Source organism: Podarcis tiliguerta (genome assembly GCF_965153285.1).
Source record: "Podarcis tiliguerta genome assembly, chromosome: 8".
NCBI classification, from domain to species: Eukaryota; Metazoa; Chordata; class Lepidosauria; order Squamata; family Lacertidae; genus Podarcis; species Podarcis tiliguerta.
In genome coordinates, this window is record NC_139541.1 from 26,373,122 (window position 1) to 26,399,108 (window position 25,987).

At 45.1% G+C, this 25,987-nt stretch overlaps 1 protein-coding gene across 5 annotated transcripts in view; it reads right to left on the minus strand.

The window, feature by feature from the left end:
- The window catches only part of AJAP1 (adherens junctions associated protein 1), a 118,673-nt gene that overhangs the window by 19,004 nt on the left and 73,682 nt on the right, over positions 1 to 25,987 (minus strand). For all 5 annotated transcript variants that reach the window (XM_083452226.1, XM_083452230.1, XM_083452228.1 and 2 more), the window contains exons 3-4: positions 10,235 to 10,322; positions 2,758 to 3,000 (exon numbers count right to left, since the gene is read on the minus strand). In XM_083452226.1, the coding sequence (XP_083308352.1) occupies positions 2,758 to 3,000; positions 10,235 to 10,322 (331 nt within the window). The remainder of the gene's footprint in view (positions 1 to 2,757; positions 3,001 to 10,234; positions 10,323 to 25,987) is intronic.

Here is a 25,987-nt window from a genome sequence, read left to right on the forward strand (position 1 = left end):
TAGTGGGATGGTCAAAGGGAATCAAAAAGATATAGAGAGAACATATAGAGTCTGGGTGGGTTTCAGTTCCATCAAGCAAGAATTCGATGAGTGGGATAGGACACACAACTTGGCAAAATTAAGTTGTCCAAGGGAGGCTTCCAGAGGAGCAAGGGCAACACTCATCTGCCTGGAGTCCTCCAGATGTTGATCACCTCCTGAGCCTAAGTCTAACAACATTTGGATGGAATTGGGTTGGGAAGGGTGCTTTATATCTATATATCGGGGTGGGGAACCTGTGGTCCTCCAGATGTTGTAGGATGTAGGTCCCCTTCAGCCCCAAGAACATGGCCAATGTTCAGAGATTGTGGGGATTATAGCCCACCAACATCTGGGTGTACGTGTGTGCACGTTAGTCTAGATATTTACAATTCTTAGAAAGTCCTCATAAGTGTTGATATAAGAATTGAACAGGAGTTCCATTCCTGCCCCCAAAACTTGCTTTTGGTAGTAGCATCAACAACAATGGCATGGGACTGCCTCCCCCAGCCTAGGACCCTCCAAATGTTTGGACTACAATTCCCATCATCCCAGACCATTGGCTGTGCTAGCTGGGACTGGTGGGAGCTGGAGTCCACCCATTTCTGTAAACGCCAAGATGGGGAAGGCTGAGTTTATGCCTCTCCTAGCAATCATCCACCTCTCCTGTGGGAGGGAGGGGATTCACAATGGATAGTATGATTCCAATGTCAAACACACACACACACACACACACACACACACAAACATTGACAAAACCCTCAGAGTTGCATGCAGTTGGCCCCTAAGCAACTGAGAGTATATTTCATCATGGCTGCTTTGCTGGTCATTCAATCAGATGCACTCAACAGATTACAGGCTTCTGAGAAAATGCTTAACATTTCACACTTATGGGGCAGTATTCAACCAAGTCCTACACAGATTCAGTGAACTTAAATTACCCATGTCTATTAACTTCAGTGAGTCTACTCTGAGCAGGATTAGTGTTGAATACTACACTCGGTGTCTATCTTGCCCTCCCATATTCAGTGTGATGAAATCTCAAGCTGGACAAAAGAATCCCCATCCCACAATTTCACATTAACCACAGTGCTTACAAAACTTCACTTCACATTAAGTAGAACCAGTAGAACAAATATTGTGTGTGGGAGACAGAGGAGGAGTTGTGGGTGTGTGGGTGTGTGGGTGTATTTGTGTGTGTGTTGGGTTGTCCCAGAGATCCTTTTCAAACTGAGAAAACAATAGTTGCAGAACGTCCTGCAAACAGGACTATTTCAGACAATAAATTTTGATGTCACGTTGGAGGAACACACCACAAAGTGATTCCCTCACCCCTCAATCTTCAAACTGAAAAATTATCTTATTATAGTTTCTCCAGGTTTTTTATTCCCCTTCTCATCCCATCATAGAGGTTGGAATGTAGAGAAGTGGTTTAATAGATAAGGAGTGAATAGTGACCACCATCGCTTGACACTCACTCAGAAAACTAGTCACCAAAGGGTTGTCAGTTGTTTGGATTCACCCTGAGTTACACTGAATGGAACATGAAGTTGGGAAGAGAGATCTATGATCAGCTTTCTGGTTCAGTCCCTGGACAGATTAACGTAGGGCAACTCTTCCTGGCAGACTATGACACACAGATTGGTTGCCTCTCTGTTTTACAATGGGGGGCATTGAGCTGTTGTCACATCTAATACAGACACACATTGAAATCTTTGCTCTAGTGTTGAGAATTTCAACATGTATCTGGCTCAGGGCATATAGGATAAAACTGTTGTTCGGGGTGTACATATATTAGCCAGCGTGGTGCCCTCCAGAAGTTGCTGGAAATCACCTCCCATCATCCCCCCTTGACCATTAGCCATGCTGGCTGGAAGTGTTGGGAGTTTTAGTCAGTGGAGACTGGAAACGGGGAGAGTGGAAGGCGAGGAGGCCAACACTGGGAGGAACCAGAGCTAATGGCAGGCAGAGCCCGAACTAATGATAAGTAGATAGTCACTAAGGTGTAGTGGTTACAGTGTCAAGCTAAGAATTTGAAACCAGGGTTCAAATCCCCACACTCAGCCATGATGCTCCCTGGGTGACCTGGGCCAGTCCCTGCCTCTTAGCCTAACCTAATTCATGGGGTTCTTGTGAGGATAAAAGAAAAAGGACTACATGCACCACCTTGAGGTCCTTGGAAGAAAGGTGGGACACAAATGCAATAGTTAAATAATAACTATCGTGCCGCCGCCTCCCTGCTGAGTTCTGTAAAGGCAACACTCAGACTTAGAAGGAGGGAAATGTCGGCCGGTGCATGGGCTGGATGCAGTTAAGAAGGCAGGTGGTGAATGGCTGAGGGTAAGATGGGGTTGGTGAGGAAGTGCCCCATTCTCCTTAATGGGCCTACCTCTACTGGTTGAAGTCCAGCAAAAACTGGAGGGCTCCACAATGGCTACCACTGGTGTACACAGAGGTGGGTGTGGTCCTTTTCAGTCAAGGTATGAGTGTAAATATATAGGGGAAACATTCAATTCTATCTGGACCCCTGCTTTTGCCAGCTTTTCTAAGTTTCCCTCCAGAGGGAAATGCGACGATGTGGAAGGAGGCACTTAACAGTTTTACCTTACTTGTGCTTGTGTGGGAGAGACAGACAGACAGAAAGAAAGAGAGACTCTATTTTGCTCATGATGTCAACCACCAAATCCAATATCCACTAAATGCAAATGGATGAGTCCGAAGGAGCTTTTGCTTCCTTACCTATTTCCATTGAAGGATGTTTTATAATCCCCTGGGGGAAGTATTGTCTCCTCTGCGTAGACCGGCACTGGCGTCCTCACACATTCATGGGAACACTGTAGCGTCTCATTGTAGGCCGTGAATATATCCAGGTTGCTAGGGACTCTGGCTGGGGTGAAGTCCGTCAGATTCTGACAACTCTCTTCCTGCTGGTTGATTTTACGCTGGTGGCTGTTCCTCCTCGTGTTCCCACTCTGGGCACAACTGCAGGTGGAAGAGAAGAGATTTTGAAAAAAAGGGAATGGTGTGGTCCACCAGGAATGCGGCTCGGACACATTTTACCACATCGTAACAACTAAGCTTCAAGGGATGCGGGTGGTGCTGTGGGTTAAACCACAGAGCCAAGGGCTTGCCGATCAGAAGGTAGATAGTTCGAATCCCCGCGATGGGGTGAGTTCCCATTGCTCGGTCCCTGCTCCTGCCAACCTAGCAGTTTGAAAGCACGTCAAAGTGCAAATGAATAAAAAAGTACCACTCCTGCGGGAAGGTAAATGGCATTTCCGTGCACTGCTCTGGTTTGCCAGAAGCGACTTAGTCATGCTGTCCACATGACCCGGAAGCTGTACGCCAGCTCCCTCGACCAGTATAGCAAGATGAGTGCTGCAACCCCAGAGTCGTCCGCAACTGGACCTAATGGTCAGGGGTCCCTTTACCTTTAACAACTAAGGTATTATATTCAAGAGAGTAAGCAGTGCTCCATGTTTGGGTAGGCAAAAAAAGGACCATTTGCAATGTGACTCTCAATGAGACTTTGCAAAAAGCACAATAATTCTTCATCTCTCTTTCTCTCTCTCTCTCTCTCTCTCTATATATATATTTCGCCCATGGGGCTATGCATTGTGATGGCCACCACCTTCGATGGCTTTAAAAGAGGTTGGGAGAGAAGGATAACAATGGTGACCAGCCATGGTGGCTTTGCTCTGCCTCCAAGCTCAGAGGCACTAATGCTTATGAATATCAGTTTCTGGAAACCAGAGGGGGGGTTTTACTCAGGCTTGGGTCCAGCTTGCAGGTTTCCCACAAGTATCTGGAAGGTCACTGCGAGAAAAAGATGCTCCGGAGGGTAGGACCCGAATCAATGGATTCAAGTTACTACAAAATAAGTTCCAACTAAACATTAGGAAGAACTTATTGATTGGAAGAGATGTTTGACAGTGGAATGGACTCCTTTCTTGTGGTTAGAGCGGTTCAACAGTGGAACCTTTTCTCTCGGAAGGTGGTGAACTCTCTCCTACATTGGATATTTTTTAAGCAGAGGTTGGGTGGCCATCTGACAGGGATTCTTTAGCTGAGATTCATTCTATTACTAGGCGACCATTGGCCTGATCCAGAATGCTTTCCTTATGTTCTCATAAGGAATTACTTGTGTTACATGTTCAGTAAAGGAGACCCTCAGAACACCAGACCATTTGACTGAAAAGCAAACTCCCTTTAAAGTTGTCAAGGGAGTTCAGGTCCTAGTTCGTCAACTGGCTCCTCCAGTTAGAACCTTAACATTGTAGAGGTGGGAGGGACTCTAGGGGTCATCCCCTCCAATCCACCGCAATGCAGGAATCAAATCTCCAGACAGCCACAATGTTTAATAAGTGACCTTGGGCCAGTCATAATGCACTACTGTAAGTTAGTTGGAGGAAAAGGTGGATTAAAAACAAAATCTAAATAAATAAGGAAGAAAGATACCAGTTATGAAAGAACAGCAACTTGGATTCCTGAGAGAGAAAACTCTATTATCTCCTGCTAATTATACCTGCAATTTCAAATTTAATTATTATCCTCCAGTATCTGAGTAACGTTGGCCTCTACCAAGTGATCAGGTTTCAGAACTATTTTTTGTGTGTATGTATTTATCTAGCATAATCAAATTTGAATTTTAAATGGAGGCCTTAATAAGGAAGGGAAAAATCACAGGCCTGAAGTGCGCAGGGAAGAAAGCACCGTGGATTTCGTATGCACCAGGATCTTTCAGAATGCAGGATACATCCTGCCACTCATGATGAACTCAAAGTCTGCCCCTTTTAAAAAAAATTGGGAGGCAATTACCGTAACTCCCCTTTGTTATTATTCATTATGCTTTACCCTGGCTTGCTTGGCATTGCATTGCATTTCACTCTTCCTGTTTTCTGGTGGGAAAATATCTAAAAATTTGGAAAAATCTAAAATTACTTCCACAGCATACACCAAAGTTTGATTTCTTCCACTTATCTCCCTGCACCCTGCATCGTGCTAGTGAAGCATCCCTAAAATAGTGTCAAAAAGCAGTCATTGTGTTCACACATATACACAGAGATGGGCTTTCCTGAAAATTTAAATGTGAATTAAATAATAATATTTTTGCATACATTTGAGTCACATCGTATACTGGGGTTACATTCCAAGGATAGTGCACATATGAAAAAATTGCATGCAGCCCAAATTACCCTTTTCTGGCTGGCAGGTGTGGGGAAGCCCCATGGGGAGACCTTTTTCGGTGTCTCTGCTGCTTCCCCTCACTCCTCCACCTGTGAGTGAATGGTAGAAGGGAGGAGGAGGAGGGAGGAAAGCAAAGAGAGGAAGGCAGACATGTCCCAAAAGGGCCAAAGGAAAAGGCTGGAATGGCTCCTGGAATGGAGTTGCAACAGAGTTTGCATAGTTGAAATTGCATAAGTTCAATGTGCGTTAGATGTGACTCAACTGTACTGCTTTATTGCCCAAAGTGGTTTACAAGTATAAAACCAATTACTAAAATAAACGAGCAAGCAAGCAAATAAACAAACAAATTTAAATCCCCAACGAAACATGGATTTCCCCCCATTTTCTGTCTCACTCCTTGATTTGGCCAAGAAGAGAATTGTTGTTACTAGCTTTGCTAAAATGGCAAACAAATCTTGCACGTTAACTACGCTATTATATGCATTATCATTCCTAATATTATAGCATATTTTTTATATACACACCCACTCGCCAGATTTTCTAAGATAAACAACGCGTAAACAGATTCACAAAACAAACAACGCTAATTACTTTGCACAAATACCTCTGTGTATCCATAGCTGTAAAATCATGTTGCAGAATTAAAGTGACTTATGGGACTTAATCACTTAATATATAGATATAAATATAGATATAGTTGCATATAATGTTGCATGTAATGTTCCATAAAATTGGATACATTACATAATCAGATACTACATAAAACCAGTTCTCGGTCAAACTGAAGCTTCTAACTGCATTCAGCTGACCTACTACATTCCAAGCACTGATTCTTAAAAAATTATATTCCACTCTCCCTCCACGATGCTTGCGCAGGGTGTGTGGAAATGGTTTTCCCTCTCCACATTTTATCCTCCTAACACTCCTGCAAGGTAGATTAGTAAAGGTAAAGGGACCCCTGACCATTAGGTCCAGTCATGGCCAACTCTGAGGTTATGGAACTCATCTCACTTTATCGGCCAAGGGAGCCGGCATACAGCTTCCGTCATGTGGCCAGCAGGACTAAGCCGCTTCTGGCAAACCAGAGCAGCGCACGAAAACACCATTTACCTTCCCACCGGAGCAGTACCTATTTATCTACTTGCACTTTGACGTGCTTTCGTACTGCTAGGTTGGCAGGAGCAGGGACCGAGCAACGGGAGCTCACCCCGTCATGGGGATTCGAACCGCTGACCTTCTGATCGGCAAGCCCTAGGCTCTGTGGTTTAGACCCCATGCAAGGTAGATTATTATGAGCTATTTGGTGGCAGCCAATCCTGTGTGAGTAGCCTTCCACTCTTGCAGTGCACCTTACCCTTCCTGTTTTCTCCCCCATCCAGAATCTTCTCCAAACAGATATCCAAACCTCCGGTGCAGAATATGAGATTGTAGGCAGGAGGCTGCATGGGAAAGGTGAGCAGACCCTCCAAGTCTCCCTATTTTCCAGGGACGTCCCTGATTTAGTGAAGCCGTCCCAGTTTCTGAATTGTTTTATTGTGTTTTTATATAGGTTGGAAGCTGCCCAGAGTGGCTGGGGCAACCCAGTAAGATGTATGGGGCATAAATAGTGAAATTAACATTACGGAGTGGGATGTCCCTGTTTTCATCAGAGAAACACTGGAGGGCATGGGAGAGGAGTGGGGAGTTACACTTTGCAAGCAGGGGTCTGTTGCATGAGCAGAGTGACAGCATTGGATATGAGTCCTAGTGACTGACCCAAGTTAGCTTCATGGCTGAGAAGGATTTGATCTGTAGAATCATAAAACTATAGAGGTGGGCTGAACTCCAAAGGTCATCGAGCCCAACCCTCTGTGATGCAGGAATCACAGCTAAGGAATCCCTGACAGGTGGCCATCCAACCTCTCTTTAAAAACTTCCAATGAAGGAGAGTCCACCACCTTTCAAGAGAGAACATCCCACTGGTGAACAGCTTTCACCACCAGAAAGTTCTTCCTAATGTTTAATCGGGATCACCTTTGTTGTAATTTGAATTCAGTAGTTTGGGTTCAACCTTCCGGAGCAGCAGCAAACAAGCTTGCTCCATCCTGCATATGGAAGCCCTTCAGTTATGTGCAGATGGCTCTCATATCACCTCTCAGTCTTCTCTTCTCCAGGCTAAACATCCCCATCTCCTTCAAGCATTCCTCATAAGGCTCGGTTTCCAGGCCCTTGTTCATCTTGGTTGCCCTCCTCTGCACACCTTCCAGCTTGTTCATCTTCTTCTTAAACTGTGGGGCCCAAAATTCAGGCCTCAGGGAACTTATATGTGGCAATGTTCTAAGAACACAAAGCGACGTTTTAATTCAGTTGGTTGGTTGTTTTTTCCTGCTGCTGCTTTCCTTATAACACCCAAGTAGGATTTGAGCTCACAGATGCCTTTGATTTGGAAGATGGTTTTGGCGAAAATGCTGGCATGTTTCACCCCGGGAATTCTCCTTAATCCCTTTTGACAAGCCCAATGGGGGCAGATGGGGCAATGGAGAGCGATCTTCCTGGATGACTTTTCCAATTTACTTGCAGTCTCTTCATCTGATTCAGCCCCCATCACTTGAGGTGAGTGTCAGAACAACCGGGACAAATTATGCCACGGAATGCCACAGGTTTGAAGCTATTAGGGAAACATATTTTTCAAGCAGGGAAGAGGCCTGGGAGCAGCCTTCGAGAGAAGGAAAGCTGCACAACCGTCTAACTCCTTTCTTTCTCCCAGAGGTGCATCACATTATTAGAGTGAGTAAGGCTGACCTCAAAGTAGGTCAGATTGACTAGGAAAATAGGTAACGGCAGCAGTGCCTGGAGCTAAGACGTAACCCATTTTACTATATGCATAGTGGATGTCAGAGAAGAAAGGCCTGCAAATGAGGCTGGATGAAAACAAAAAAGCTTGGAGATGTGAGGCATGTAAAACAGCCTAGTCCTTGCAAGGCATTTAGGTGGAGGGGGGCTCTCTGCTTGAGTGCGGTCGCTTCCATTAAATGATTGGGGAAATGCATAAATAAATAAATATTTAAAAACTGAGTACATTTTCCCTGAACTCATTAGAAGCTCAGAGGAGACTGAATTTTGCAAAAAGAAAGATGGGGCAATTGTAACAGAAATATAGGGCAAAGCAGCAAGGGAGGGAGGATAATCTGTCCTTGGAGGATGCTGCCCCCTGTGTCTCTGCATGAGTCACCGCTCTGGTCTTGCTTCTTCCCAAACAGGAAATGAGTCATTTTGCCTCCAGCATTGAATCAGGCACATATGGATATTTTGCTCCACCCCAGTGAGGAGGTGCCATAAAAAAAAGATTGCTCTTAGGGAAAGAAGATTGACACACACCTTGTTCCTGACACAGGGCGTTGCCCTTTACATTTCTAGCTACTGTAGCTCCTCCATGGGTCCCTTTGCCCGTCTGCATTCCTGTCATGTGCCATCCTCCCTCATATTTTTGTAATGATGAGCAAGCCTCCTGGTGCAGCAGGGCTTTTGCCAGCGCTCCAAGACAAGGCCAGCTGTGTTACTATGTCTGCTTTGCCCAAAATAATAGACCTCATAGAACCGTAGAGTTGGAAGAGGTCACTAGGCAGTGGGGTTTTTTTTTTGGGGGGGGGGGAGAAGGCTTAGCTAGTCCAACACCCTGCAAGGTGGAAATCACAGCTAAGGAATCCCTGACAGATGTCCACCCAAACTCTGTTTAAAAACCTTCAATAAAAAAGAAGAAGAGGAGGAGGAGTTTGGACTTGATATCCCACCTTTCACTCCCCTTAAGGAGTATCAAAGCGGCTAACAATCTCCTTTCCCTTCATCCCTCACAACAAACACTCTGTGAGGTGAGTGGGGCTGAGAGACATCAGAGAAGTGTGACTAGCCCAAGGTCACTCAGCAGATGCATGTGGAGGAGCGGGGAAGCAAACCCAGTTCACCAGATTACGAGTCCACTGCTCCTAACCACTACACCACGCTGGCTCCCAGCTGGTGGTAAAGGAGAGTTCACCACCTTTCCACTACTCTTACTATCAGAAAGTTCTTGCTAACACACATACAAACAGCCCCCTCACCACCACAAACACCCACCCTTCCTCCCCACTCCTGCATGGCAGTAGGGAGAGTCCATCCTTCCCACCACACTGCCCAGCATATCAGCTCTGGGAACAGTGGTCAAGGAGGAGGCATGCAGTGGGTTCTCAGTGTCTTAGTCTGTAACAATCTCCCCATCAGCTGCTCTGCCCAGTTAATTGGCACTGAGGACAGCTGAGGAGCGTTCCCATCTGAGGACTTCAGTCAATCATCTGTGCAGTGGGGAGTGTAGAATGGGTCGTGGAGGCCACCCTGAAGTCACTCAAGGGCTGCATGAGGTCTACATCCCTCAGATCACACATATGGGTCTTCAGGAAATCAAATCAAAGGGAGGAACGTGTTCTGACCACCCAAACAGAGGAGGAGTCCACCCCACAATTCCATGCAGGTTGATGCTGAAGGGTGATCAAAGACTAGGAGACTAGAAAGCAAATCAATGACTTAGCAGAGAAATAATGAAGAAACCGTGGCCTGGTCCAGATTTTTGCATTGTCTCTTAAGAAAATCAGATGGGCCTGCTGGATCAGGTGAATGGCCCATCTAGTCCAGCATCCTGTTCTCATAGTGGCCAACCAGAGGAAGCGCACCATCATGACCCAAGCACAAAAGCACTCTCCCCTCCCTCATTTTCCTGCAACTGCAATACAGAAGCATTACTGTGTGTGACAGTAGAAGTAGGATATGACCATCATAGCTAGTAGCCTTTGATACCTTTGTCCTCCATGAATTTGTCCAATCCTCTTTGAAAGCCTTCTTAGTCTTCTTCAAATTAAACAGCCCAAGTCTCATCAAATTTTATTCACGGGACTTGCTTTGCATACCACTGGCTAAGGTTCAGGTTGCGATTGAATTGCTAATAGCCCAGTATCCTGCTACACAGTTCCCTCCTTTCAACCCACATACAGGCCAAACTCATGTGGTGGAAGATCCTTACCAATTTTTTAAGACGAGCGTCGTTATCAGAGCAGCAATGACCATGATGAGGGAGACGGTGATGGTGATAATCTGATGGACGGCCAGACCTGTAGAGGAAATAAAAATAAAGGGAGAATGGAGATGTATACTGGAAGCAAAAGAAATCTTGAATATGCAGTGAGTGAACCAACCCTCCCCTCTACAAGCACCTAGACCCAAGTGGGAAGGGATGTCCAAGCTTCTACTTGGGCCATCAACAGTGGAGGCTGGTCCATTGTGGTGACACCAGCCTGTCTGTCCTCATGAAAATGGGGCATTTTAAAGGTGGGAGAGGTTGGTTTTTGTCTCTTGTTTTATTTCATAATGATAATTTTTTAACTTATTATTCTAAGTTCTTATCTACCCTTCATCCTAAGGTCCCACAGTGGGTTAAAAAAATTCAAAATACGTCATTGAAGTATAATTTGTTACTTATTTATTTATCTAACATTCTTATCATGCCTTTCTCGCAAGCTGGGATTCAATGTGGCTTCCACCATTTATTTTCTGCTGCTAATGAGGAACGGCCAAAGGAGCTGTTTAGCCTGGAGAAATGAAGACTGGTAGATGATATGAGAGCTATCTTCAGATAGCTAAAGGGCCATGCCATGGAAGATGGAAAAAGCTTCTTTTCTGCTGCTGCAGTGCAGGGTCTGAACCAGTGGAATAAAAAAAAAAAATGAAATCACAGCTAAGCATTAAGAATAACTTTCTGGCAGTAAGAGCTGTTTGACAATGGAATAGATGGCCTTTGGAGGGTGATGGCTCTTCTTCATGAGAGGTATTTAAGCAGGGGTTGGATAGCCATCTGCCTTGAGCTGTGATTCCTGCAATGCTGTGGGCTGGACTGGATGACACTAGGGGTCCATTTGAACTCTGCAGGTCTATGATTCTATTTTAAAACATCATTATAAAATGCAAAAATTATATACAGTGGTACTCAGCATCATCTGCACCTTCGTTTCCAAAGGCGTGTCTGAACAGGAGGGTCTTAGCCTACCAGTCGAAGGAAAACCAAAGAAGACTTAATTCTAGTTTTAGTTTGATCCTGAGCCCCCAAGTGTTGCTTTGTGGCATAAACACATCATCTGTGCTTCTGTTTGTAATGGACCCAGTGAGTTCAAACCCTGCATCCAGCCTTGCTAGGGCATGGGGGTTATAGGTGTACTGTCTATGGGGGCATAGACCTTGTCCTCTACAAATTGTTCCAAGAGGGATTCTTCATAGATGAGTATAGACAGAGGGTCCCATGTTGTTGTTTAGTCGTTTAGTCGTGTCCAACTCTTTGTGACCCCATGAACCAGAGCACGCCAGGCCCTCCTGTCTTCCACTGCCTCCCGCAGTTTGGTCAGACTCATATATTTTTAAAAAACTTATTTATTGATATTAATTCATAGCTATACAAAAATACAAACCCATTACAAAGTATCTTTTTTTATATAATATTCTAAGATAAAATGGCCGCTTAGTCTAAAAAAGAAGAAAGTCAAAAAGAAAGAAAGAAAGAAAGAAAGAAAGAAAGAAAGAAAGAAAGGAGAGAAAAGGAAAACCCTCCTTTGGCAGTGCGTCCCAGACTTGATTCCCCCACATTTCGTAAGAAGGAGAAATCCAAGACAGGGTTAGCTCAGAGGAAGCAGGTATCACACTTTGCAGCTTCAAACCAGTCACCCTCTGCAGCTGATGGCTGTTGTGACATGCCTTAACTTCCGAGGATATTTCCTGTGCCATTCAGGCAGAGAAGTGTCATAATAGAGAGCAGCTATTTTGCTACTTGTGTCTTTCTTTGTCTTGCTGCAGAGGGCCACCGTCGGCAAGAGTCATTCATGTTGATTAACTCCTCTCTGGGCCATCAGCGATACTATATGATCAGCTTAACACAGACAATTGGAGCAATCTCAGTCCCAGAGAGCACTAGAGCATTGCCCAATCTTCTACTGCTTAGGTTTTCAGGTAGAAGCTAGCCATTTCAGCTGGATCAAATTGTTACCCACCCCTCAAAAATCTATTCCTCTTCACTGCCATTATTTCCTCTCTCTTTTTCAGACGATACTTATTTTATTTATTTACTGCATTTATATACCAACCCATTTCTCCAAGGAGCTCAAGGTGACATATACCCCTCATTTAATTCCCACAACAACCCTGTGAGGTAGGTTAGGCTGAGAGGCAGTGAGCAGCCCCCAAGGTCAACCAGTGAGCTTCATGGCTGAGTGGGGATTTGAACCCTGATCTCTCCTGGTCCTAGACCAATGCACTGCAACACTCAAAAATAAGACAGCTGTAAGCTGCCTTCTCTCAAGCTCAAACTTGGGACCTTCAGATTATGAGACTGATGCACTGCCTCCTGTGCACAACTTTTATGGCTGCTTCTTATGCCTTCTTGCATTAGTCACATTGATAGTTCCACCCGCTTGGCCATCATAACACTGTATAGTCAACTGGAGCTGCCTGCATTATGACATACTGAAGGCAAGTGAGGGCAATGGTTTAGGGTAATTGGGGGCCATGGTGAGTGATGTCAATCTCAGTATACCACCTTTTTTTCTCTTCTTGCAATGTGTGCTGGGGAAAAGTCACTGAAGAAAGGAAGTGTTGTTTGCAACTGATGTAAATGTTCTTTTGGTTGTAACTGATCACTCCCTGTCCTGTTACACAGGTGCAGAAGAGAGTGAAAGGAAGGGTCAGCAGCAGTGATTAATTGTAAGAAGCCCACAATCAGGATCCAAGTGCAAGAGCACTCCAGTATATCTGAAGGAGCGTCTCCACCCCTATCGTTCTCCCCGGAGACTGAGGTCCATCTCTGAGGACCTTCTGGTGGTTCCCTCACTGCGAGAAGCCAAGTTACAGGGAACCAGGCAGAGGGCCTTCTTGGTAGTGGCACCCACCCTGTGGCACGCCCTCCCCCCAGATGTCAAAGAAAACAACAACTACCAGACTTTTAGAAGACATCTGAAGGCAGCCCTGTTTAGGGAAGCTTTTAATGTTTAACAGACCACTGTATTTTAATATTTTGTTGGAAGCCACCCAGAGTGGCTGGGGAAACCCAGCCAGATGGGTGGGGTATAAATAATATATTAGTAGTAGTAGTAGTAGTAGTAGTAGTATCATCCTTTTCTGTGGTTTCCAGCAACTGGTTATCATAAGTATACAGCCTCCAGCCAAAGTATCATCACCATGTCTAGTAGCCACTGATAGCCTTTATGTCCTTGAATTGGTCTAATGACTTTCTGTAATAACCGTTTGTCTAAACGATGATTTGTCTAAATGACTCAGGCTCCAAATACCCGAGAGACCTCCTCCTTTCCCACAGAGCCTCCCAAGTGCTAAGATTGGCAGAGGGGGCCCTCTTGGTAGCTCTTCAACCATCAGAAGCTCAGGGTGATGATGGCTCAGGAGAGGTATGTCTGGCACCTTTGTAATTCAGCTTTCAGCAAATGCTGAAGATGCACCTGAGATGGATATCTCTAGGACCCTTGGGAGGTGGTGGACTATCCTTCACAGAAAGTTTCCAAACAGAGGTTGGATAGCCATCTTTCAAAGCTCCTTTAGCTGTGACGCCTGTATTAAAAGGGGGTTGGACTCAATGAACCTTGTGATCCCTTCCAATTCCATGATTCTGTGACCCACCTTATTTCTTTTAATTTTGTAACTGTTTTTAATATGGTATAATATTGTGTTTTTATATCCGTGCTGTGTTTTAATTGCTGTGACCTGCCCTGGGATCTTAGGGTGAATGGTGGATTATAAACTGTAACAAGAAGAGGAAGAAGAGGAAAAACCATAGAGTTGCCCGGATAGCTCAGTCAGTTGAGCACATGACATATAATCTCAAAGTTGTGAGTTTGAGCCCCACATTGGGCAAAAGATTCTTGCATTACAGGAAATGGATTAGATGTCCCTTGTGGTCCCTTTCAACTATAATTCTATGATAGGATACCTAATAATAAGTTGCCAACAGCCCTGGCAATGACTAATACCTACACCACCTAGCAATTGGGTGATGTTGGTAGTAGTAGCTGAGATCCCTGCAAATGCCAGCAAGCAGAGATGCCTCTTAGGAAGCACCATGGTCCCTTCTGCCAAGATGCATCACAAGTATCAATCAAAGGCTCAGAGATGCGGATGCTGGCAATCTCATATAATAAAAGCCAAGGTCACCTTTGTTAGCGTGAGTCACTGAGATGACTGCTGCCAAGCTGTTTGGGTAATGATAGCTGCAACTGACTCTTTATTTTCTTGCTCTCCTTCAAGTTGTTTTGTTAGGTCGGGTAGTCTAGAGGAATAACAGGCGACTCAGACACGTACAGAACATAACACTGCTAGGAATGGGGCTCCAGAGAAGGTAACTACAGTCAGGGGCTACGAGAGCAGAACCACTGACCACCAGAGAATTTGCCAAGGCCATCAGAGCTCCCTAGCTATCAGGGAAGAAAAAAAATAATAATTTGGGGGGGGTAGGATTTTCAAGGGGGTTGCTAGGACTTTTCAGCACAAAGCTCAGTATTTTCAGCAAAAAAGTTCTGGATTCGGACCTCTGATCCAGATTAGGGAACATTTCAGTTCTCTCAGTTTTTCATCTCTACAGCCTTAAATTTACTTCTTCATATTTCTGCAGCCATTTGTGAAATTTCTTTAAAAAAAAAAAAAAAAATCCTCCCGAAAATTCATTGGTGCAAATTTCTCCTAATGAACAGATTTTTTTTGTGTCTGAATTCTGTTTTGACAAACTGGCAGATTTTTGCAAGTGATATAGTGCATTTTGAAAGTTGTTTTTCACAGATACAGTGGTACCTAGGGTTACAGACACTTCAGGTTACATACACTTCAGGTTACATACACTTCAGGTTACAGACTCCGCTAACCCAGAAATTGTACCTCGGGTTAAGAACTTTGCTTCAGGATGAGAACAGAAATCGTGCTCCGGTGGTGCGGCAGCAGCGGGAGGCCCCATTAGCTAAAGTGGTACCTCAGGTTAAGAACAGTTTCAGGTTAAGAATGGACCTCCAGAACGAATTAAGTTCTTAACCTGAGGTGCCACTGTTTCTCCATTGGTACGAATGCTTTCCCCTAATATATGCATTTTTTCAGACATTATTTGGTTGGCACACGGCATTGCAAAATTAAGATACATGCAGGTTTTGAAGGATGGCTGTGCTTCGGTTCTCATGCTGTTTTGGAAAGCACAAAGTTAGTAAAATTACCTTTCAATGCAAACTGGATAGCTCAGAAGCAGAGGCAGTAATGCTTCTGAATACCAGTACCTGGAAGCCACAAGAGGGGAAGAGTGCTCTTGTGCTTGAATCATGCTTGCAGGCTTCCCAACACAGTGGCCACTGTAAGAACAGGATGCTAGACTTCTTATGCTTTTAGTCATGACACCGCTCCCTGAGCCCACCCAGTTACCACATTTTTTTATATTGCTATGATGATTTAGTGATAGTTCCTTTTTAAAGTTCTTTAAAAACTTAGTTGTAAATCACCTAGAGCAGGCACGTCCAACTCCCAAGAGACTGCAATCTACTCCCAGTATAAAAACACTGCTGCTGAGCTTTTTTTAGGGAGGAGAAAGCCTATATTTGGGGGGGGCAAAGTTGTTGAGCTTTTAGAGGGGAGTCACTCACCTAATACAGCATCGCTACTGTAAACAACCAGACTGCAGAACTCGCCACCACAAATAGAAAAAGATTAATGCCCATTTGACGCAACACTGAAACATGGAGAAAGTGCCAGGGGGGGGGCAGAGCCTTTCACTGCTTTTCTTTTCTTTCACAGCAATCGCTGTTGGGCATCCCTGACCTAGAGATTGCCCTATATAAAGCAACTATATAACTAGCACTAATACAAAATTCTACTCCGAGCAGAATCAGTTAAATAAATGGAATTCACCAACATGCCCGGTAACATTCACTAACATTCTGTCATTCTATGATTCTATGAACATGTCCATTAATTTCAATTCTTCTCCTCCGCTTTGAACTTGGTTGGATAGTACTCAACAACAACAACATCATCAACAACAATAACAACACTTCCATAAACAGGAGCAGCATACCAGATGCTGTGGACAAGCAAAAGTGACAACTTCTGTCTTCATATTCTACTTGTGAACTTCCTAGACACATCTGCTGCCCGCTGTTTGGAGCAGGTTACTAGGACTGAATGACAAGATGTGGCAGATTGACTGGGGTCCCACTATCAAATATAATTGTTGGTCTCTCATCAACATTTTGATAGCCTCTCCTCTCTTCCTCTCCCTTCTGGAAACACATACATTAATATATTTTTTACAGCAGCACACTTTGCCTTTTTATCGCTTTAATTGAACATAATGCCAGGCGCAGCCAGCCAGATCAGCAACTGTCCATAAAATCCTCTATTTGTTTCCAAAGCTGAGGGAGGAATGACACGTTCCATCTCAGCCTCATGCCTTTAAAGTCTGGCAGCTGCCTATGCCAGTCTCAGCCAGGAGGGAACAATTTGCAAGATTGGAGTTTTGAGCAAAAGGAGAGTGTTTAACTCTATCCTCCGCAACTCCCTCCAGCCCTATATTTACATTGCAAATCCCTTCTGGGTGGAAAACATTTGGAAGGTGGAGGGTAGGATTTGCAGAAGGGGTAATGGCAGACAGGAGAAGGGTCTCTCCACAGCAAATTGCACCCTCCTTGCTCAGTTTTCTCAGATGGTTTTAAAAGCACAAAGCAGAAATCCAAGGTGTGGTTTTGCGCTACTACAGGGCACGGGGCTCCCAACTCCCATCAGCTCTTGCCAGCATGGCGATTGGTCAGGGAATGATGGGAAATGTAGTCCAAAAACATCTGGTAGTCCAACATGCGGTGGACCACAAGCTGAGCACCTTACCAGTAGTAGTTACTCTCCTGCAATAGACATCTGGTTGGCCATTGTGAGAACAGGACGTTGGGCTAGATAAGCCTTTGGCCAGATCCAGCAGAGCTCTTCTGGTATTCCTAAGGTTCAGTTTTGGAAAGGGGGCTTATAATGGCAGTGAGGGGCTGCTCACACTAAGGAAAAACCCTGCTGGATCACGCTTAATGATTATTTAGTCTAGCATCCTGTTCTCTCAGTGGCCAACCAGATGCCTCTTCTGGGAAGCCCACAAGCAAGACCCGAATACAAGAGCACTCTCCCCACCAGTAATTGGGACTCAGAAGCATTGCTGCCTCCTCCCCCTAAGCCACCAGTTGTGTTGATGGCCTCAGTGACATATTCACAGCAGTGGAAGTCTGGCTGGTGTCACTCATTCTCCCCTGAATGCCTCTAGAAGGGATAGTAGAAGGGATAGCATTACCCTCTTCTTCCTTCCAGAACTACTGAAGGAGTCAAACTGCAGCCCAACTGCAGCCTTGGCCCCTCTGTATCAGATACTGATTTGGGAGTGGGGTTTGTGGTTTGCCCTCATAATATGGCCTTAAAATCAGTAAGAGAAAGAACAGAGGTGGCGGGGGGAGGGGGGGTGATGTGTTTGCAAACCATATCCCCGCAGTGGCTCCCGGTGCAGTACAGGGTCAGGTTTAAGGTGCTGGTTTTGACCTTTAAAGCCCTATGCGGCCTAGGACCCATGTACCTATGGGACCACCTCTCCTGGTATGCCCCGCAGAGGAACTTAAGGTCCACAAATAGCAACACTTTGGAGGTCCCGAGCCTCAAGGAGGTTAGATTGGTTTCAACTAGGGCCAGGGCCTTTTCAGCACTGGCCCCAACGTGATGGAATGCTCTGTTCACAAGAGACTAGGGCCCTGCAGGACTTGACATCTTTCCGCGGGGCCTGCAAGACAGAGCTGTTCCGCCTGGCCTTTGGTTTGGACTCGGTCTGACCCTGATGTTTCCCTCCCTTTATGGTTTTGATCTATGGGCTACTTTTAAAATGAGGCTGCATTTTAAGTTGCATTTTAACCTGTATTTTAAATTGGTTTTTTCCCCCTATTATGTTTTTACTGTAATTTTACTGGTGTTGGCTGCCCTGAGCCTGGCTCTGGCCAGGGAGGGCGGGGTATAAATAAAATGTATTATTATTATTATAAGAAGAAGAAAACATAAGGCAGCTCTAGAGAATGCAAATGTGTGTCTTTTAAGAGAAGGCGTGCAGTTCTGGAAGACATGGAAATGCAGCTTGGCCATTTTGCTATGAGGGCTGGCTTGGGTGTCCCGATGGCTTTGCTCAGCCTCCATGCTTGGAGGCAGTAATGCTTCTGAATGCCAGTTGCTGGAAACAGCAGGAGGGGAGAGAGCTCTTTTGCTTGAATCCTGCTTCTAGGTTACCCATATGGTTGGCCACTGTGAGAACAGGGTGCTGGACTAAATGGGTCATTAGCCTGATCCAGCAGGCTCTTCTTATGTTCTTTCATGGCCATGCCTCCGGCTGCTTGGGATAATTGTTGCTTTAATGCTCTCCCTTTAATGAGATATGGCATTTGCCGCTGTTCCACCAAAAGGCCTTCCCCCTGGGAACTGCTGCCCAGGAGCTTGAAAGAGTCGCAGTGGGGAAGATATTGCCTTTCAGCTTCCAAACGGGTGTCCATTTTCCTTCCAGCTCTCAAAGCAACCTAGCAATTTCCTCAAGCTTTCCTCAGTCCATGGAGACTTTAATGAACCACTGAGATAACCACTCTCCTCCTGCTGCCAGGCTGCATTAAAACCCCAGTCGGCTAGCAGCTGGACCCTAACTTAGCTTGGAGGTGTTTCTCTGTTTACAGATGAGGCTCTTCCGCTCTTGCACTCCTGGGAGTAAATTAAACCAGGAGATTTGACACAGCTTTGAGCCTGGCATGTACCACGAAAGGCTGCATAAAAAGCAAAAAGGTGTTTCAGAAGTTCTGAGCGTTAACAAGATTTACCTTGAGACATTACTCGTCACTTTGAGAGCTGGAAGCATAACTGCAGCATCAATTTGCCTGCCCTGGAGTTCCAGGGACCTCTCGCCACCACCATCATCTGTATTAAGAACATAAGAAGAGGTCTCCTGGATCAGCTCAGTAGCCCATCTAGTCCAGTACCCTGTTCTCACAGCTGCCAACCAGATCGCTTTAGGTAGGGTTGCCATATTTCAAATAGCAAAAGCAAAATCCCTGACACCCGCTAAGGTGTTGAGCTGTTGTTTTTAGGAAGATACCAAGATGGTTGAGCTCCCCCCCAAAACCTACCCCCCCAATAGTGACATTAAACTTTTGGAGCTGTTTTCACTGCTTTTCCCATTGTACAGTGGTACCTCGGGTTAAGTACTTAATTCATTCCGGAGGTCCGTACTTAACCTGAAACTGTTCTTAAGCTGGAGTACCACTTTAGCTAATGGAACCTCCTGCTGCTGCCACGCCGCCAGAGCACGATTTCTGTTCTCATCCTGAAGCAAAGTTCTTAACCTGAAGCACTATTTCTAGGTGTTAGCGGAGTCTGTAACCTGAAGCATATGTAACCTGAAGCATATGTAACCCAAGGTACCACTGTATTGCCATACATCCGGGTTTTCCCTGACGTTTTGCGGATTCGGCAAATTCCCCCCAACAGTTTTTACACTCGAAAACCAGGACATGTCAAAACCAGGACGTATGGCAAGCCTAGCTGTAGGAAACCCACAAATAGGACCTGTGTACAAGGCCATTCTCCCCGGCTGTGGTTTCCAGCAACTGAAATTCAGAAGCCTTCCTGTCTCCGACCACAGAGGCAGAGCATGGCCATCAATAGAATTCTCCTCCATTAATTTGTCCAATCCTCTTTTGAAAGCATTCAATTTGTACCCACCCAGTTCTACACCATGACCCCAAGCACTGGGCCAAACTTTCTGCTGAGCTCTCAATCTGACACCTCCTAATCAGAAGCAGTTATGGAAAACAAACACCCCTGCTTGTGTTTCCATCACACACCCCTGACTTCTACCTCTCCCACCAGCACTATCCAATGACTGAATGTACTCTGCTGTGTTAGGTCAATGAGGTGCTGCAATGGAGTGACCTGCTGCCCACACTAAGCCTCTAGTTTAGCTTTTGAAGAGCTGCTCCATTTACAGGATGTTGACACCTTTTTCAGTTAGGTGCTGTCCACACTGGGTTAGACAGGGACCACTTAAGAATAAATTCTACCCCTGGCATCTCCAGGTAGTGCTGGGAAAGACTCATCTGCAGAACCGAGGAGAGCTACTGCCACTCAGTGCAGGCAGCGCTAAGCTAGATGGATCAATGGTTTGACTTATTACAAGGCAGCTTCCTGTATTCTAGGCTGCTGAATTAGTCTGCTCTTTCCACCTCTTAGGAAGTTCCATCCTATTGGTTGGTGTAATGAGTTTGTGATTTGCATTACACTGAGGACTTATCCACACTTACTTTCCCTCTGCTCTTGCTAGGCATGGTCCATGCTTTAAAGCTCCATGTCTGAGCACCCCCCTTTTTGTGTGTGTGTGTTCCAGAGCTTTCCCTGCAAAAAAGACACTCTTTAAAGCTCAATCGGAGCAAACAGCAATCCATGGACACTTAGCTTTTAAGCACAGACTCGTGCCTGGGAACAGCGGGGCAAAGGTTAAGTGTGGATAAGCCCTTAGTCAGATCACTGGTCCTTTTAGCTCTTTCCCTACACTATACTCTCCACACCGACTTGCAGTGGCTCTTCTGGCTTTTGGACAAAAGACCCTCTCAGCCCTACCTGGAGACATAAAGTAAAGGTAAAGGGACCCCTGACCATTAGGTCCAGTAGTGGCCGACTCTGGGGTTGCGGCGCTCATCTCGCTTTACTGGCTGAGGGAGCTGGCGTACAGCTTCCGGGTCATGTGGCCAGCATGACTAAGCCGATTCTGGCGAACCAGAGCAGCACACGGAAACGCCGTTTACCTTCCCACTGGAGCGGTACCTATTTTTTTACTTGCACCGATGTGCTTTTGAACTGCTAGGTTGACAGGAGCTGGGACCGAACAATGGGAGCTCACCCCGTCACAGGGATTCGAACCGCCGGCCTTCTGATCGGCAAGTCCTAGGCTCTGTGGTTTAACCCACAGCGCCACCCGTGTCCCTACCTGGAGACACAGAATCATATACTTGTAGAGTTGGAAGGGATCCTGAGGATCGCCTAATCCAACCCCCTGGAATTGAGGAACATGCAGTTGCCTCACACAAGGTTCAAACTTTTAGCCTTGGTATTATCAGCATCATGCTCTAACCCAACTGAGTTGTCCAGGCTGAGTGATGGAACCTGGGATCTTCTGCACGCAAGGCAGATGCACCATCACTAAGCTATGGATGCTCCTAACAAGACACAGGAGGCTACTTTGTACCAAGTCATCTAGCTCAGTAATGTCTGCACTGACAGGCAGCTGCTCTCCAGGATTCCAACTAGCTGCTTCTTCCTGGCCCGTGCTTGGAGATGTCAGGAGGAGAACATGATACCGTCTGCATGCAAAGCACGGGCTCTATCTCTCAGTAACAGCCCTTCCTGTTGCTGCTCCAAGCTCTAAAAGAAAAGAGGCTGAAGGTACCCATGATCTTCATTTATGGGAGTGAAAAATATTGCTTCTTCATACTCTCAGGTCAGTGTTCTGATCCCAGAAATAGGTTATTGTGAATTTCCAATAAAATGAAACAACACTACACAAGTTGTTGTAGCAATTCAGCCTATTGGGCGATGAATGGATGGCTTCAAACTCCAGGTGAGACATCACAATTCTGAATCATAGAGAGAGAGAGGCAGTAAAAGAGAAGAATGGTCCACAAATACCTACTAACCTTAATGATCAGTGCGGGAAGCCTTGCTTGTGATTTCCCCACCAGTGATAGTTCATCATCTTCTCTTTTAATGCCTGAGATAGGAACATAGCTGTCAACTTTTCCCTTTGCTTGCAAGGAATCCTATTCGGAATAAGGGAATTTCCCCTTAAAAAATGGGAAATGTTGACAGCTATGGATAGGAATGTCTCAGTGGGTGTTCAGATAGGAAACTCCCTCCCTTGGGAAGTGTGACTGAACCCCCACCTTGATGGTTTTAGGCAGCAGTTAAGAACATCTATCTTCAACCAGGCGTGTGCATGTGTGGTTAAAAAAAAAAGTTGAGTTTCATTGTATTATGGTATGTTGGGGACTACTCTGGCTTCCACTGAGATCAGACTCATCATTATCATAAAGAGGAAAGTTTTAATCTATTCCTTTTCTTACGCTATTTTCACACCATGTATTTTGCGATTCCACTTTAAACTACATGGCTTCCCCCACAGAATTCTGGGAGCAGTAGTTAGTTAAGGGTGTTGAGAACTCTTAGGATATCCCAGGCATAGACAAACTCAGCCCTCCAGATGTTTTGGGACTACAACTCCCATAATCCCTAGCTAACAGTACCAGTGGTCAGGGATGATGGGAGTTGTAGTCCCAAACATCTGGAAGGCTGTTTGCCTATGCCTGGGATATCCCCATTCCCCTCCAAGAGCAGCAATCACATACCCTCCAATATTCCTAAGGGAAAATAGGAACATTTGTCACTCTCCCTCCACTGACCCTCCTTGACCCGTTTTTGGTGTTCCCCTCTGCCCCACAGAGTGAGTACCATCACCAATACACCAGCGGGACACAGCACACACACCCTCCACCATCCTGGAGGGAAAAAACCTTTAATCCTTATTGTATTGTATTGTAGATTTACCAAAAGAAAAATACACACCAATACATAACTTTTATAAAGGGGCAAGATTAGACGCAGATGCACAAAGCATTTAAAAATAAAAACAAATCGAGACTTTTTGTGTGCTCGGCTCAACTCCCCCTTTCCTTCTGTCCAGGGTGGCCTTGCCGTCTGCCCCTCAAAACCTGTGTGTCACATGAGGCTGGGCCTTGGCAGCAGCCGGCTCTCCTATTCCTCTCCCACTCTTCAGCAGTCGCTATCAAATTTCTCTTTTACAGGGAGAACATTCAAACAGGAAATCATCCCAGGTGAAGAGATAGCTTTGCTGGACATTTAGCTTGGTTCTCTCACCAGGGTACCACAGATCCCCATATCGCTTCTTACACTTATCTATCTTCTGGGTGATGCTTCCATTGGAAATCCACACACACCCCAATTTCCCAAGCAGTTATGGAATTCGCTGTTCAGGGGTCTTCAGAGTGATGGAGGCAGAGCCAGGCATCAATCTATTAGGGGCTGGTCTAAGCTGGCAGCATTAAATGGTCTCCATGTCCACTGTGGAGAAGTATTAGTCAAACTCTAATGATTTACTGTCACTCTCGGTTATGACCCTGGCACCATAATAAAACATCCCTCCTTATGTCCCCTGAGCTTCACGACTTAACAGCCTGACACTGTAGAACAGGGGTCAGGCCCAGGGGCTTAGTGTGGCCCTCCAGGCATTTTTATCTGGCCCTCAGAGACCTCTACAGGCCACACCCTGCCTCCCAAGACTATGCCCTTTGTGCCCTCCTCAGATGCTTTGATCTGACTGGAATGTGCCCTTGAAGTGTGGCAATTCCCCCATGTATCTGAGGGGGTGCCATCAGCTGGGCACATATCAACACATGGGGTGGGATTGTCTAGGGATTGTTCTTCCTGAAGCTGAGTTGGAATCTCCCTTCTTCATTCGAGACCGAAGCCAAACCTTCTAACAACCACCACCCTCCACCTTATTCCCTGACCTACCACTTGCCAGAGGCAAAACAAAACAAAACAACACACACACACACACACACACACAATAAATATAGGGAGTTTCACAAGTAATCATGGGTTGGACTTGATGGTCCTTGGGGTCGCATCTAACTCTACAATTCTACGACTTTACATTGAGTGAATCATACATCTTTTACTTACTCCTATTTCTACAAGAGTTATGAACTCTGTCCTGCTTCATTCCGCCCCCCCCCCAAAAAAGAGGATTCCTGCATCAAATTGACAAGGGTGATAAAAGTAATGGAGACTTTGGAGCAACTTTTACAAGGCATTTCTTTCCCCTCTTAAAAAGGACCATCAAACTCACAATTTAGTGTCTCAGCCAAGGGAGGGATTTTGTGGAGGCGAATCCACTAAGAATGAGGATGGGGAAAAAATGGTTATTTCAAGTCCTCTGACACTTTCGGAGTTCCAAAAAAAATCATCCCTACTAAAAACCATGATGTGAAGTCCAGATGAAAAATAGCCTTCTTGAGTTGGGGCTATTCAGATGGTCATTAGCTGAAGGGAGGGGGAGAGAACCTTACAGCATTCTTCCCAAAGCTAGTGCCTTTCGGATGTTTTGGACTATGACTCCCATCATCTGCAGCCATCATGGGCATTTTGGACTACAGCTCTCATCAACCCTCAACCAGCATGGCCAATAACTAGGGTGATCGAGTGGGCACTTGTTTTAGAAGGGATGCCTGACACCCTCTCTAGGGCTGTGTACACATGATGCTTTCCCGTAACGTATGAATTTTTGGTTATACGACCGCATTACAGCATTTGGAGGAGGACACACTTGAAAAGACAGCTGTGTTTTACTCTGTCCAGGAAGTGCAAATTGGTAGGTCTGCATTAACAGAATCATAGAATTGTAGAGTTGGAAGGGATCCCAAGGGTCATCTAGTCCAGTCTGAAGATGGTCACCTCTGTCTTCCCTAGAAACTAAATGAATTACTCTCCCATCCATAATCTTGAGTCATCAGTATCTCCACCAATATGAAACAGGGATAGACAAAGCATATTCTTTCCACCTGATGTCACTTTTGCAAACATGCATTCTTATGACCATTTCATCTCATTTCTTCATTCATCTGCAAATTTTATAAAAAACAAACAAACACCAAATGTGGATTTAAATTGCGAAGTTCAGTCACAAGCTGACCTGAATTTAAACACACATTTTAAAACACATTCTAATCTCTCTCTCAGGTCAGCCTGCAGCAGAATGAACAATGGATGGATTCCTCACAAAGCTCAATGTACAAATATATTTTTAAAAATGAAAATGAAAGAAGAAAGAAAATGGTATGCAGTATTTTTATGAGCAATGACAGAACATCGCTCACTCAGAATTGGCTTGGTAATTGTTCCAGGAAGTGTAGATTGGATTAGTTTGTATCAGATCTCACAAGGACTAAATTCCTCCAAAAAAAATCGCACCCCCAAACCCTGATGTACAAATGCATTTTTAAAAAGAAAGACAAATTTATACATTATTTTTATTACCAACTACTGGACACCCCTTACTCAGAATTGACTTGGTAATTAATTGCTTTTGCTTCTAGAGTTTGGGGGGGGGAGTCTACATTTTTTTTTTTAGAAATGTCTTCCAGCTAAGGGAGTATACACTGATGGTGTAGCAGCTGTGGACTTTATTGTATCTCCACCACAACCACCCCACCACTGCCTGTAAGAGATGTCCACTTGGAAATGCACCCACTATTATCTTATCTAATGAAATGTGTTTTCCTGCAGCCTCCCCCAACTCTGTGCCCTCTGGATTTTATGAATGACAAATCCCATTATCCCTGACCATTGGCAATATCTTCTGGTACTGCTGGAAGCAGTCGTCCGAAACATTTGGATGGCACCAGATTGAGAAAAGCTGCTTTAGAATACGCCTTCATAACGTCATGCCAAAAGGATGTTTCTGTCCTTAAAAGCTCAGCTCTGTTTCTTTAATTTTTTTTTCCTGAATCAAAATCTGTCAGAATGAGTTTCAACAAGGCAAAGCTTCAACCACTGAGTTGGAAATGGCATTACATTCTTCCATATGTCGCCCTCTTGAGCTGAGACATCTATGGGCTAAAGAATGATACAT